The sequence below is a fragment of the Panthera leo genome, chromosome A1 (genome assembly GCF_018350215.1).
Source record: "Panthera leo isolate Ple1 chromosome A1, P.leo_Ple1_pat1.1, whole genome shotgun sequence".
Taxonomy (NCBI): domain Eukaryota; kingdom Metazoa; phylum Chordata; class Mammalia; order Carnivora; family Felidae; genus Panthera; species Panthera leo.
This window is the reverse complement of record NC_056679.1, coordinates 90,100,330-90,115,017: the sequence shown is the minus strand read 5'-3', so window position 1 is coordinate 90,115,017 and position 14,688 is coordinate 90,100,330. Positions and strand designations below refer to the sequence as shown.

Below are 14,688 nucleotides of genomic sequence, written 5' to 3'. Positions count from 1 at the left end.
TGCCCCGCAGAAGGCTTAGTGTTAACTTAGCAAGTAGAGCATAGAAAACCACCCCATCCTTGAAAAACAAAACAATGAAAACAGAAATGCAAACAAATCAAAAAACAAGTACTGTTAACTTCAGGGACAAAATGTTGAAAGGAAAAGAAATACAATCATGGTATAAATAGGAGGCTGTGCAGCGGAGAGCATGTAGGGGGTCACGATGATGTAAAACACACTATCGATACTGGCCCAAACTTGAGATTTACAGGTTTACAATTCACAACAGTGTAAATACCTGGGAAAGCAGGGGACAGGAAAGGTGGCAGGGAGTGGGTCTGGGTGGGTAAAATGGAGCTAAATTGGTACCTTACGTCCCCAACTGAAAAAAGGCCAATGGATAGAGATCCACTATTATTTCAATATACAGACAGAAACACCAATGTGACAGCTAAAAGAACAGGGTTTGCTTCTGGGGAGTGAGAAATGAGAAGGAGAGAGTGGGGACCCTCTTTTCAAATAAATATTAGAACTATTTGATCCTTAATTAAAATAAGGAACAAATCAACCGACTTGCTCAGCAAATTGCAGAACAATTACATAAAAGTTGATCCCCTTTCTGAAAAATATAAATTCAAAAGGACATAAGTACATGCGGATATGTTGGTATCAGCACAAATAAGGAGAGAGTGTCACTGTAAAGTTAGTAAGGAAACACACCTAACTGCTATCACTGGCCACCTCCAGGCAGCAACGGAGAGCTGGGGGCCTTTTACCTCTTTTAAATTTTGAATCATAGAAGTGATTCTAAAAAGTGGTAGGACCGTGGGTGTTTTATTTTTCAAATAATTAAATTTTACGTGTAGTATGAAAGCACTTTAATAAGCCAAACCGAAAGCGTGTATCTTGTGTATGGATCTGTGTATAGGAGAAAGGACTGGAGAGGCTCACGGACAACCGTTAACCCACTAAAGGACTCTTGCAGTTCACCTCTTGGGTCCTGGAGGGGTCCCAACAGGGCCTCTCACTCTTTGCTTTCTCTCTCATTCCCACAACGAACATACATGACTTTTCATGAGCAAACACAAAGCCTGGCAGGCACACAAATGTGTGAACAGATACAAGAATGGCAAGGCCTGTGGGGTGGTGACAGGATGGAGAAGTGGTCCGTGGAATCATTTGCTCAGGTGTCCTCAGGTTTCAAAACATTGTGCTGGGCAATGCAGACACCTCTTTGGACTTTGGACTCTTTTTGACTTTGTGGTCAGCAGGAGTGGGACCAACCTTCAGGGATGGAACATTCTGTAACATGGGCATGTGTGTGCCTCAGCCCTGAAAAGGTCCCCAGGAATGTGAAGGTATTGCTTCCCCATGAATCTCCTGCTCCAAGAAGGGAGAAACAAGTGAGGCAAAGCATTTCCCTTTACAAAACTGATAAGGCTGAACATTACGAGGCCTAGTAATAATAAGGCTGGAAATTTATTCTAAAACGTGAATTTAACACAAAATGTGTTCAAGAGTGTCTTCGTTTATATAAAGGCCTATGAAAATTTTAGGAAGAGAAATAGAATGGTATGTTGGGAAGTCTTTATTTTTAATTAAAAAATTAATATTACTTATAATGCTAAGTGAAAGAAGGCAGAGACAAACACCATATTTCACTCATATGTGGAATTTAAGAAACAAAACAAACAAAAAAAAAAAGCAAAGGGATAAAAGAGAGAGAGAGAGAGAGAGAGAGAGAGAGAGAGAGAGAGAGACAGGCAAACCAAGAAACAGACTCTTAACTCTAGAGAACAAACTGATGGTTACCAGAGGGGAAGTGAGTAAGGAATGGGTTAAATAGGTGATGGGGATTAAGGAGGGCACATGTTGTGATGAGCACTGGGTGATGTATAGAACTGTTGAATCACTATACTGTACACCTGAGACTAATATTACACTATATGTCAACTAACTGGAATTTAAATAAAAACTTAAAAAAGAGAAATAATGCTATTTTTAAACCAAATTTGTATTATTCGAACTGAACACTTGGTGGCAGCAAAGGCCACATTTTAAGAAACAGCACCCAGTCAGGAGGACGTCTCAGTGTGTGATGCGCCAGACAGGCCCTGGGAGGACCAGGTACGCTGCCCATGCATGCTGGCTTTGGGGTCACAGACCTGAGGCCCAGGACGAGGATGAGGGGCGAGGGCAGATTAGTCCTCTCAGAATGGGTGGGCTGTGCCGCTGTGGCCAACATTTCCTGGCACCTAAATGATCTACTCTGCACCACTGAAAATCTCTCTATTCTTTTCTATGTGAATAGGCTTCATTGTTCCTGTCTCACTATCTTTCTCCCTGCACAGATTTTCGTTCAGAGAAATTACAACTTCTTGATGTTGGAAGGGAATATCTAACAACAGTCTGTCAACAAAATTAGTATGGTAATAACGTAGGGAATGCTAAGAATGTTTCCAACAAAATTATATTATCTCTGCCTATAGCCTCACACAACATTTTAGTTGTTAAAGAAAAATCTATCATGATGGTCTGCTTACACAGTGCTACAAGTCAAAAAATAAACAAGAACTCCTAAAACCAGCTTACAGAATTACACTGTATCTCACTGGTTTTTAAATATTACTTCCTGATAGTCCAGGCAGCTGTCGTTCAAATCCCAGGAGAGCCCAGTCAAGAGGCCCACCCAAGGCCATTCCCAGAGTTCCCAACAGTGGGGCTGGGATGCTGGAGTGGCAAAATTTTACAACATAAGAAATGGATATTTGGTCCATAATTTAGGTAAGATTTCTCAAGCAATGGTATAATTTACTACTTAGCCTCTAACCATTCCCAACCCCAAACCTAAATTCCTGGCTCTTTAAAAATGCCATTTCAAATACGGTGAATATATTAATAGATGAGTCTGGGTAAATAGTTTGGGATAATTTGGTAGTTCTCTGTCCTGTTCTTGTAATTTTTAAGTCACTTCAAAATTAAAGGTTAAAATTTCATTTTTTTCTTTTGCAGCATCAAATGGAGCAGCTCAAGCCTACATCCAGGGTGGCTCAAGCGGGCTGGGGAGAACCAGGCACTTCACAAAAACATCTTCTACTCTCAACAGGATTTGGAAACTCGACACGATCCCACAGTTTCTTTGGATTCTCAATGCTGACAACTTTTAAAAAAAATTGGGGTGCCTGGGTGGTCGGTTAAGTGTCCAACTTTGGCTCAGGTTAAGATCTCATGATTAGTGGGTTTGACTCCCGCATCAGGCTCTGTGCTGACAGCTTAGAGCCTGGAGCTTGCCTCGGATTCTGTGTCTCCCTCTCTCTGCCCCTCTCCTACTTGCCCTCTCTCTGTCACTGTCTCTCTCTAAAACAAACAAATATCAAAGAATTTTTTTTTTGAAAATATTAAATTCTTTTGTACCTTGAGAATCACGGTAACAAAATGATTGTGATTTTAAAAACAAAACTGACACGGCATCACTACTTACTCTATGAATTATACCAGCTGAATGCAGATGTTTAATACCACAGAGCATCTGGTAGAGAAGGTAGGACATTCTTTCATGGTCCAACTCCATATGAATAACCTGACATAAGTTAGCATCCATTAATTCCATGACCAAATACCTGAGGAAAAAAAAGATCAGCCATGTACACATAAAAATTACCCCAAATTCCTTCATGGTTACTAAACTGTATTTACAGGAAACAGTAATAACTTACTACCTAGTTATTGCACTGGCTAAAGCAAAAAAAGAAAAGAAAAGGAAAAGAAAATAAAAGAAAGATAACTTTCCTCCAAACATTTATAAGGTATCCTGTCAAGAAGTAAACATATAATGGAACTTAGTAGAAGCTTAGGAAAAAACTGCCACTGTGATGTATTTCAAGTTAAAGACAAAACAATTTTATATCATAGTAAATAGAATCTCAAAATTCAAATTCTCCTAAATCTTTATTTTATTTATTTATTTTTTTTTTTGCTACTGGATCATACTTACCAGGATAGAAACCATGCTGTTACTTGCTTCACCTTAAGAAAATTTCTGACCTTGGGGCACCTGGGTAGCTCAGTCGGTTAAGGGTCTGAGTTCGGCTCAGGTCATGATCTCATGGTTCATGAGTTCGAGCCCCGTGTCAGGCTCTGTGCTGACAGCTTGGAGCCTGGAGTCTGCTTCAGATTCTGTGTCTCCCTCTCTCTCTGCCCCGACCCCACTCACACTGTCTCTCTCTCAAAAAATAAAGGTTAAAAATTTTTTTTTAAAAAATTAAAAAAAAAAAAGAAAATTTCTGACCTTCTTCTCCCACCAGCTGTGCTCCATATTCTTATTCTGTCTGCAAGCAAAATTCCCCAAAGAGGTCTGTATACTTGGCATCTCCAATTCTTCTCCCATTTTCTTTTACTCCCATTTTGAGTAAGTGGGGCATAAGCCCCACCCCTCTGCTGACACTGTCCTCCTCAAGGCTCCTGATGACTTACTGCCGTGTCACAAAATGTCCCTGGCTGATCGTGCCCTGCTCCTTTCCCCAACTTCTTACCGTTGGGGCTGCCAACCCTTGGTCCTTGGCCTCCTCCTCTTCTCTATCACAAGTCTTGGTCATCTACTCTGATCTCTGATCTCAATGCTTTAAATACCATTCACAGACCATCAACTCTCAAGTTCCTACCCTCCACCCAGGCCCCTCTCCCAAACGCCCAGTTCCCAGGCCGACTTGGGCATCCAAGAGATGTCTCGAGGCCCATGTCCAACACTGATCCCGGCTTCTACCTTGCCCTCCAGTCTGCTCAGCCTGCAGCCCACCTCATTTCAGCTGGGAGCACCTTTAACCTAGAAGGGGCTCGGGCCAGCGCCAGGCTCTGCTCTCGACTCCCCTACCCTCACACTGCAGTCCTCCACAGAGGAGTCCTCCACATTACAATCCTCACACTACCGTCCTCACACCACAATCCTCCACGGTGGAGTCCTCCACACTGCAGTCCTCCGTACTGCATTCCTCATACTGCAGTCCTCACACTGCGGTCCTCCATGGTGGAGTCCTCACACTGCAGTCCTCCACGCCACAGTCCTCCACACTGCAGTCCTGCACACTGCAGTCCTCCATGCCGCAGTGCTCACACTACAGTCCTCACACTATAGTCCTCCACACCGCAGTCCTCACACTACAGTCCTCCACACCGCAGTCCTCATACTACAGTGCTCCACACTGCAGTCCTCACGCCGCAATCCTCACACTACAGTCCCCTACAATGCAGTCCTCCACGCTGCAACCCTCACACTACAGTCCTCCACACTGCAGTCCTCACGCTGCAGTCCTCACACCACAGTCCTCCACACTGCAGTCCTCATACTGAAGTCCTCCACACCGCAATCCTCACACTACAGTCCTCACACTACAGTTCTCCACGCCGCAGTCCTCACACTACAGTCCTCACACCACAATCCTCACACCACAATCCTCCATGTGGAGTTCTCCACACCGCAGTCCTCCACACCACAGTCCTCATGCTACAGTCCTTCACACTGCAGTCCTCACACTGTAGTCCTCCACAGCGAGGTCCTCCACACCGCAGTCCTCACACTACAGTCCTCCACACTGTAGTCCTCCACGCTGTAGTCCTCCACACTGCAGTCCTCACACCGCAGTCCTCCACACCGCAGTCCTCACACCGCAGTCCTCTATGCCACAGTCCTCCATGCCGCAGTTCTCACACTGCAGTCCTCACACCACAGTCCTCCACACTGCAGTCCTCATACCGCAGTCCTCCACGCCGCAGTCCTCACACTACAGTCCTCACACCACAATCCTCACACCACAATCCTCCATGGTGGAGTTCTCCACACCGCAGTCCTCCACACCACAGTCCTCATGCTACAGTCCTTCACACTGCAGTCCTCACACTGTAGTCCTCCACAGCGAGGTCCTCCACACCGCAGTCCTCACACTACAGTCCTCCACACTGTAGTCCTCCACGCTGTAGTCCTCCACACTGCAGTCCTCACACCGCAGTCCTCCACACCGCAGTCCTCACACCGCAGTCCTCTATGCCACAGTCCTCCATGCCGCAGTTCTCACACTGCAGTCCTCACACCACAGTCCTCCACACTGCAGTCCTCATACCGCAGTCCTCCACGCCGCAGTCCTCACACTACAGTCCTCACACCACAATCCTCACACTACAATCCTCACACCACAATCCTCCACGGTGGAGTCCTCCACACTGCAGTCCTCCACACCGCATTCCTCATACTGCAGTCCTCACACTGCGGTCCTCCATGGTGGAGTCCTCACACTGCAGTCCTCCACGCCACAGTCCTCCACACTGCAGTCCTGCACACTGCAGTCCTCCATGCCGCAGTGCTCACACTACAGTCCTCACACTATAGTCCTCCACACCGCAGTCCTCACACTACAGTCCTCCACACCGCAGTCCTCATACTACAGTGCTCCACACTGCAGTCCTCACGCCGCAATCCTCACACTACAGTCCTCTACAATGCAGTCCTCCATGCTGCAACCCTCACACTACAGTCCTCCACACTGCAGTCCTCACGCTGCAGTCCTCACACCACAGTCCTCCACACTGCAGTCCTCATACTGAAGTCCTCCACACCGCAATCCTCACACTACAGTCCTCACACTACAGTTCTCCATGCCGCAGTCCTCACACTACAGTCCTCACACCACAATCCTCACACCACAATCCTCCATGGTGGAGTTCTCCACACCGCAGTCCTCCACACCACAGTCCTCATGCTACAGTCCTTCACACTGCAGTCCTCACACTGTAGTCCTCCACAGCGAGGTCCTCCACACCGCAGTCCTCACACTACAGTCCTCCACACTGTAGTCCTCCACGCTGTAGTCCTCCACACTGCAGTCCTCACACCGCAGTCCTCCACACCGCAGTCCTCACACCGCAGTCCTCTATGCCACAGTCCTCCATGCCGCAGTTCTCACACTGCAGTCCTCACACCACAGTCCTCCACACTGCAGTCCTCATACCGCAGTCCTCCACGCCGCAGTCCTCACACTACAGTCCTCACACCACAATCCTCACACTACAATCCTCACACCACAATCCTCCATGGTGGAGTCCTCCACACTGCAGTCCTCACATTGCAGTCCTCACATTGTAGTACTCACACCACAGTCCTCCATGCCACAGTCCTGCACACTGCAGTCCTTGCACCACAGTCCCCACACTGCAGTCCTCCACACCCCAGTCCTCCACACCGCAACCCAGAAACCAAAGTTATTCTTTGAAAATATAAATGTAAGTCAGAGAAGCTCATGCCTCTGCTCAAGCCTCACTGCCTTGTCTTAGAGTAGAAGGAAGTCCTTACAATAGCCCAGAGGCCTGGCAGTGTCTGGCCCCATCACTTCTCTGAGCGTCCCCCACTTCTCTCCTCTGCTGCCCAACTCCAGCCACACCGGCCACTTGCAACTCAGAGCCCACCAGGAATGGCCCCACTTCCACACCTTCTGCCGTTCCTTCTATCTTGATACCATCTTCCCTCAAATACCTGTAGGACTAACCCCTCACCTCTTTCAAGGCTTTCTTTAAATGTCACCAATCCAGTGATGTCTTTCTCCTACCACCCTGCTTACGATTGCAGCCTGACTCCTAACTGCCAGCACTACTGACCCCTACACCATGCCCCACTTCTTCCAGAGCACTTGCCACATTCTTATGATGGCATCATTGCCCTGCTTGTGCTGATTGCTTATCTTCTCTGGCCTCCTCAAAAGCTCTCAGAAGGACTATGACCACCCGCAATTTTTTTTTTTTTTAAGTAGGCTCCAAGCCCAGCACAGAACCTAATATGGGGCTTGAACTCACAACTCTGATCAAGACCTGAGGGGAGATCAATCAAGAGTCAGATGCTTAAGGGGCACCTGGGTGGCTCAGTCGGTTAAGTGTCTGACTTTGGCTCAGGTCATGACCTCGTGGTTTGTGGGTTCAAGCTCTGGGTCGGGCTCTGTGCTGACAGCTCAGAGCCTGGAGAATTCTTTGGATTCTGTGTCTCCCTCTCTCTCTGCCCCTCCCCTGCTTGCGCTGTCTCTATCTCTCAAGAATAAATAAACATTAAAAAAAGAATTAAAAAAGAAAAGAGTCAGATGCTTAAGAAACTGAGCCACCCAGATGCCCCTCACCTGCAATTTTAAATAATAAAAGGGATTTTTGCCTGCTTTGGGTCACTAAAGTATGCCAGGTCCAAGAGAGTGCTTAGCACACAAATGGCAATCAAATATTTTTTCAATGAATACACCAGTAAATTTAGGATGAATTGGGCATTTCAATATGATAAATTAACATTTTATTCTAAGATAATTCTATTTCAGATTGTGGAAACATACAATATTTAACAACATAATCATTTCAAATAATAATTATAAACACTCAAACCCTACAATCCTGGGTTTTGGGGGAGTGGAGAAAAACATTTTGTATTTCAGCAAAGTGAATTGGCAGCATTAATGGTCACTGTCTCCTCTGAAGAATTATTTTTGGTCATCCTTTACCTGTTATGGAGATGATAATATCTAGGCACAAATACTGAATATTATTATCGATCTTTCTTAACATTTCTCCAGAGAAAAAAATGTCTATCATTAAAACTATACTGCTACTTGGGGCGCCTGGTTGGCTCAGTCGATTAAACGTCCAACTCTGGATTTCGGCTCAGGTCACGATCTCAGTTTGAGGGATTGAGACCAGCGTTTGGCTCCATGCTGGCAGCGCAGAGCCTGCTTGGGATTCTCTCTCTCCCTCTCTCTGACCCTCCACTGCTCACATGTGCCCTCTCTCTCTCTCTCTCTTAAATAAACAAACAAACAAACAAATAAATAAATGTATAGCTACTACCTACATTTCCTAAGTAAAACAAGCAGTTATTTTTCTAAGTTTTCAGTCTTTGATACACAGTGCATCACTGAGTAAAAATGATACTTACACATCTTGAAATTCTTCTAGAGTCTTCTGTGGTGTAAACACATTTAACAAACTAATTATCTGAAAAGAAAATTTATTTTACCTCAGCATGTCATAACTTTAACTATAAAAATTAAGTTTAATGTTAAAATGTACTAAAACTGAAAAATCACAGCAGAACTCAGTATATATTATTGTTATTAGCTTTACCAAAAATATCCTATTACGTGGCATTCGAGAAAAGTAAAATGATTAGGGTTCTCACCTTGGAAATAAGATGTACTTTTAATCAAATCACATTTTATGTGTTTCTAGTAACTTATTATGACAGAATTTTAACATATAATGTCTTTCAGGCTCTGAACATAAAAGAATAGAAATTGTGGGTAGAAAAAGACTAAACAAAGCAATATGTTAACTGTGAAAACTTAAATACTATCTACAAATTTCTAAAGCTTTGAAATATGAAGGTGAAACTTGTATCTTTAGTATGACGAAGATGAACCCCTCACAGTGTTATGTATTTACTTAAAGAGGGTTCTAGAAAGGCCTCTACCACAGGCCTTGGTCCTGGCACCCCAACAGTTAAGTGATGAGTCCCACTGCTTGAGCATCAAACACACATCCTCAGTCATTTCAAATGACCAAGGGAAAGAGGAATGATTCAGTATATAGGACCGGGGTGGCTGGTTAACCGAGGGAAAAATAAAATCGGATCCATACTTCAATCTTCACATCAACTCCAAATGCAACAAAGATTTAAACGTAAATCATGAAATCATAAAACATTAAAACATGGATAAACATTTATGTAATTCTAATGTAGAAAAGCCTTTTTCTAAGCATGACAGGAAACCTACAAAATTTTATTACATTAAACCCAAACTGAGATTAAAAAAAAAAAAAGCATGGCAAAAACAACTTAATTGGGGTCAAATGGAAAAGAAGTGAGAGTTGGTAGCTTTAGCATCCAAAGATCCTCTCTAAATGCATAAGAAAGACACCAACAGCCCAAGAGAAAAATGGACAAAGGCCACAGAAAACAAATTCTTTAAAAATAAATGGCTAATAGAAATATGGAAAAGAACTCAACTTCACAAGTAAGAATAAGATATCATTTGTCATCTCTTAGATTGGTAAAGTACAACAAAAATCTCAGATAGTCTTTTATAAATATACATATACACACACACACACACACACACACATACACACACGTATATGTATACATATGTATATGTGTTGTGTGTGTGTGTGTGTTTGTGTGTGTGTGTGTGTGTGTGTGTGTGTATAAATGTTTATTCATTTTTGAGAGGTGGGGAAGGGCAGGGAGAGAAGGAGACAGAAGCTCCGAAGCAGGCTCTGTGCTGACAGCAGTAAGCCTGATGCGGGGCTCAAACTCAGGAACCATGAGATCATGACCTGAGCTGAAGTTGGACACACAACCGACTGAGCCATCCAGGCACCCCATTCTCAGATACTCTTAATGGAAGTGTAAAATTGATGGTCTTTCTTGAGGTCAATGTGTCAGCATATATTAAAACCAGAAGTGCGCAGAGTACGCTTTGGCCAAGAAGTTGACCTGGACAAGCGTGCAAAGTACATGTTAAGGATGTTTGTGGCAGTATTGATTATAATAGCAAAAACTGGAAACAATCTAAATATCCAGGAACAGGTGACTAGTTAAATAAATACTGTGCATCTGTACCATTTAAAAAATGGTTTCCATGTATGTTCATTAATATACCTGAGGTCCAGAAACATTCCATGAGGGAAAAAGCAGTATTTACAATAACACAGAAGGTCGAGTTCATGTGTGTATGTACATACGTATGTAAGAATGCTCACCAAAATGTTAATGATAATGAACTGTGGGATTCAAGGATTTTTGCCCCTTTGTTTATATTGTTTGAATTAAAAAAGTAATAACCATACTTTTGTATAATCTGAAAAAAATTTTTAAATGTAAAAGTAAAATAAAGCATACACTGGAGAAGTTAAAAACAAACTCAAAAGAATAAACTTATCTTAGTTTTGTATGTGATGTCCCTATACCAGAAAGATCCAGCATTTATGCTAAGACAAAGGGAGCAGCATGAAATTGAGTGTAGTCTTAAATACTCATCAACAAAAAAAGGGGTCACAAGGGGTGATCTCCAAAGACCCTTCCAGACATAACATGTGATGATTTTTTTTATAACAAGGCAAGGTTATCAAAATCATGCTTACAATAATGCTTAGAGACTAGTGGTGGACATCCAATGTGCCTGAGTACCTCATTTTCTGGAAACTTACAATTTCTCCTTAAAATTTACAGTGCTTTGATTTCTGTGGAGATGCCAAGCACAGCTATCTTGAATATCACACTATCTACTGACATATTTAAACCTGAAATGTCCACAGTACAAGGTAAAAAGCTACTTCTAGAACAATGTTTTTCTAAAAAGAATATGTAGTGTCTCAGTTTGTTAGGTTCATACTATTGCCATTTTGTAGAAATAGAAATACTGAAACTCAAATGGTTACAGGGTTAATTGATATTGCTAACCCTCTTCAGTGACCCAAACTGGACCATGCTGCTTCTGGCTGACTTCAATTTCCCCAAGGTTAATTAAGAATTTTATCAACAGGGGTGCCTGGGTGGCTCAGTCGGTTAAGCGTCTGACTCTCGGTTTCAGCTCAGGTCATGATCTCACAGTCTCATGGGTTCAAGCCCCACATGGGGCTCTGTGTTGACAATGCAGAGCCTGCTTGGGATTCTCTCTCTTCCTCTCCTTCTGGCCCTCCCCCACTCATGCTGTCTCTCTCAAAACAAATAAACTTAAAAAAGTTATTTAAAAAAAGAATTTTATAAATAAAATATAATCATTTAAATGGTTACTGTTATTAGCAGTTTACCCTAAGTCTAAACCCAATATATATCCAAAGACCCAGAAGATTATCCCATTATGGACAACATTATATGGAGAAAACATAGACATAACTTACATTTTTATGATTGACACATTTTAAGAGGACGAGTTCACGATAAGCTCTCTTTGCATGGGTTTGATTCTGAAAAGGACGGCTTAGTTTCTTGACTGCAACATTTATCCCAAGAACTGTATCAAAAGCAGCACTATAATTAGGAAATATAATAAGGAACCCATTAGGATGATTCTGGAAATACTGCAATGTAGAATGTACATTCAAGGCATTATCTTTTTAAATAAGTAACAAATAAGGAAATCTCTTTCTGCTTGTTTCTACTCAAGGTACTTCTACACGTCAAGACCAAGGTAAGTTGTCTGAGAATGTGGGACGGATTCACTGCTCTGCAGAGGTACAGACAGGGCAGCTACAGTTAGGATGGGATTCAACGATTCTTTGCACACTGACTTCTCATCATATTAGTTGATATCATTATATTCAGAACCAAGTAATTCAATACACAGGATGTAAGACTAGTCAAGAAACGAAGTCTTCAGTTTAAATATGCCAATAAGTTGGGGCGGGGGGGGGGTCACTGGTTATCACAGAATAAAATAGAAGTATATTCTGGAGTATAATGGTGGAGGAAATGGTTGAGATCATGAGAAGAATATAATAAATATAAGTTTTGATTGTGTTTTTCCCAGACAAAAAAATCTAAAGAGAAAACAGAAGCCAAGATCTCAGCTCATGGTAAATCCTCAAGATACAAAACCGCTAACGTAAGCAATTACTATATATAAAATTCTACTAGAAATAACTCCTTGTACTGTTATAGTAAGAATAAAATCCTGCAGAGGCTGTGTTTCTGGCATCTCAAGTTCCCAGTTGAAATTTATAGTTCCTTTTCCTCCAGAAAATAGGGAGAATTGAGTAGCCTGATGGTACATTTTGTACAAATTAGTACTAATAGTACATCAGAGGTTAAAAGCTGCCAAAGACCACCTCAGAACTGAAGCACCATTTAAAACAGTTTCTATTTATTCTATTCAGTTTGTAACATTGTTTCCACTTATACACTTCTATTAATGTTGTGGTTTGTTTGTTTGTTTTTTTTTTTTTTTTTTTTTTTTTTTTTTTTTTTTTTTTTTTGCCAACAGCCCTAACTTAATTGAATGGGTTTTAAATTGAAGGCTGTCCTGGTAGCATTTGGTTAATGATTAGAAACTTCACGTGGCTTTGTAATTGTTTCTCTTTAATTCAGTTCACATTATGTGTACACGTATACACATACGTAAATCCACATGCCCATATGGAAATGCATCATTCATATGAATTATAAAATGTTAAAGATAAATCTATTGTGCAACAGATAATTAATGTACATATATACATGTGCATTTGTACCTACATATATTTTTCAGTGTTAAGAACTTGAAAACAGACACACCTTTCTTGATCTCAAAAGTTTTTGTCCCAAATGAGCCAAATGGACTAATTCTGAGCTTCTGAGCAGACACCTACTTCCCCACTAGTAGTTTGAACTGCAGGAGCAACCACCTTCGATTTTTCCTGGTTTTAATTCTTGTGGTCACTTCTCAACTCCAGAAGAATATACTTTTATTACCGTTTCCTCATGTATCAACTTCAGAAATTGTCTGTCTACTCCGCCAGACTGAAGATTTAACTACTTACTTGAAACCCCCAACTCTTCCCAGCTTTTTGCTCTCACGTCATTTTGAACTTTTCCCTTGTTTACCTTTGTAACTTGAAACAACGTGCCTAAATTTCTTGTTCCATCAACCTTCAAGGGAGCCTCTGGACTCCCAGTATGTAAGATAAGACCATCACCTTCCATCTCTTTTGCCTTCAGGGCTCTACTCTCTTTCCCCTCCTCCAAACTTCTGTCTCGAATGGTCAAGCTAGAGAACGTATCTGTTCGGTCTCTACAACCACGTCTTCCGTGTGTCTTCTTTCGGATGTGTCTACAAGTTGAAAGCCAAGACACACAGAGTATGTATGCATGCACACGCAAATGTCTCTAACAGCAGAGCCAGGATGACAGTTCATTTTCCAAGGATCACATGACCCTTCTTGTCACTCACAAGGGAATGAGATTGTTTCTGGCATCAAAGTCAGATGGATTTTCTTTTCTTACATCCCATCAGTTGCTCAAACATCATGTCTTTTTAAAGCTGTTTGACACTTTAGGCCATGACTTCTTCTAGCTGTTCCACCATAAGATTCCAATAAGCATTTTTTCTTTTTTTAAAATATTTATTTATTTTTGAGAGAGAGAGAGATGGAGCATGAGAGGGGGAGGGGCAGAGAGAGAGGAAGACACAGAATCCGAAGCAGGTTCTAGGCTCTGAGCCATCAGTACAGAGCCCGATGTGGGGTTCGAACCCATGAACTATCAGATCATGACCTAAGCCCAAGTTGGATGCTTACCTGACTAAGCCACCCAGGCACCCCAGCATTTTTTCTTTTTAAGAGAAGAAAAATATCCTTTTCTAAAGTCTATCCCCCGTGCTTCCCACCTTCTCGCTCACATGAGCTATTGTTTAAAGTCTATTCCATTTTTTTGAAGATATGTTTTCTTGGAGTTTCTTTCACGGCCTGCTGTAAAGCCACCACCTTGGGACTTCTTTTCACTGGTCTCCATGCTTCTGGTCATATATGTTCCTGTATTCTCTTTCTTGGTGGAGTACATCCTCAAGGAATTGCTTCAGAAAGAGTCCATGGAAGATAAATGATCTTGTTCTGCCCTCAGCCTTGACTGATAGTTTGTCTTCTGACTTCAAAATCAGTTTTCTCTTGGAACTCCACGGATTTCCAACGTTGCTTGTCTGATTTTCATCCCTTTGC

The 14,688-nt window shown here is 42.3% G+C and overlaps 1 protein-coding gene across 6 annotated transcripts in view; it reads right to left on the bottom strand.

The window, feature by feature from the left end:
• Positions 1–14,688, bottom strand: part of MAPK9 (mitogen-activated protein kinase 9) — a 61,068-nt gene that overhangs the window by 19,560 nt on the left and 26,820 nt on the right. For 4 of the 6 annotated variants that reach the window (XM_042932401.1, XM_042932438.1, XM_042932408.1 and 1 more), the window contains exons 3-5: positions 11,899–12,028; positions 8,933–8,991; positions 3,464–3,602 (exon numbers count right to left, since the gene is read on the bottom strand). In XM_042932401.1, coding sequence (XP_042788335.1) covers positions 3,464–3,602; positions 8,933–8,991; positions 11,899–12,028 — 328 coding nt within the window. Of the gene's footprint in view, positions 1–3,463; positions 3,603–3,976; positions 3,989–8,932; positions 8,992–11,898; positions 12,029–13,671; positions 14,133–14,688 lie in introns of those variants that run through there. The other 2 variants (XM_042932419.1, XM_042932428.1) reach the window with 2 other exon arrangements.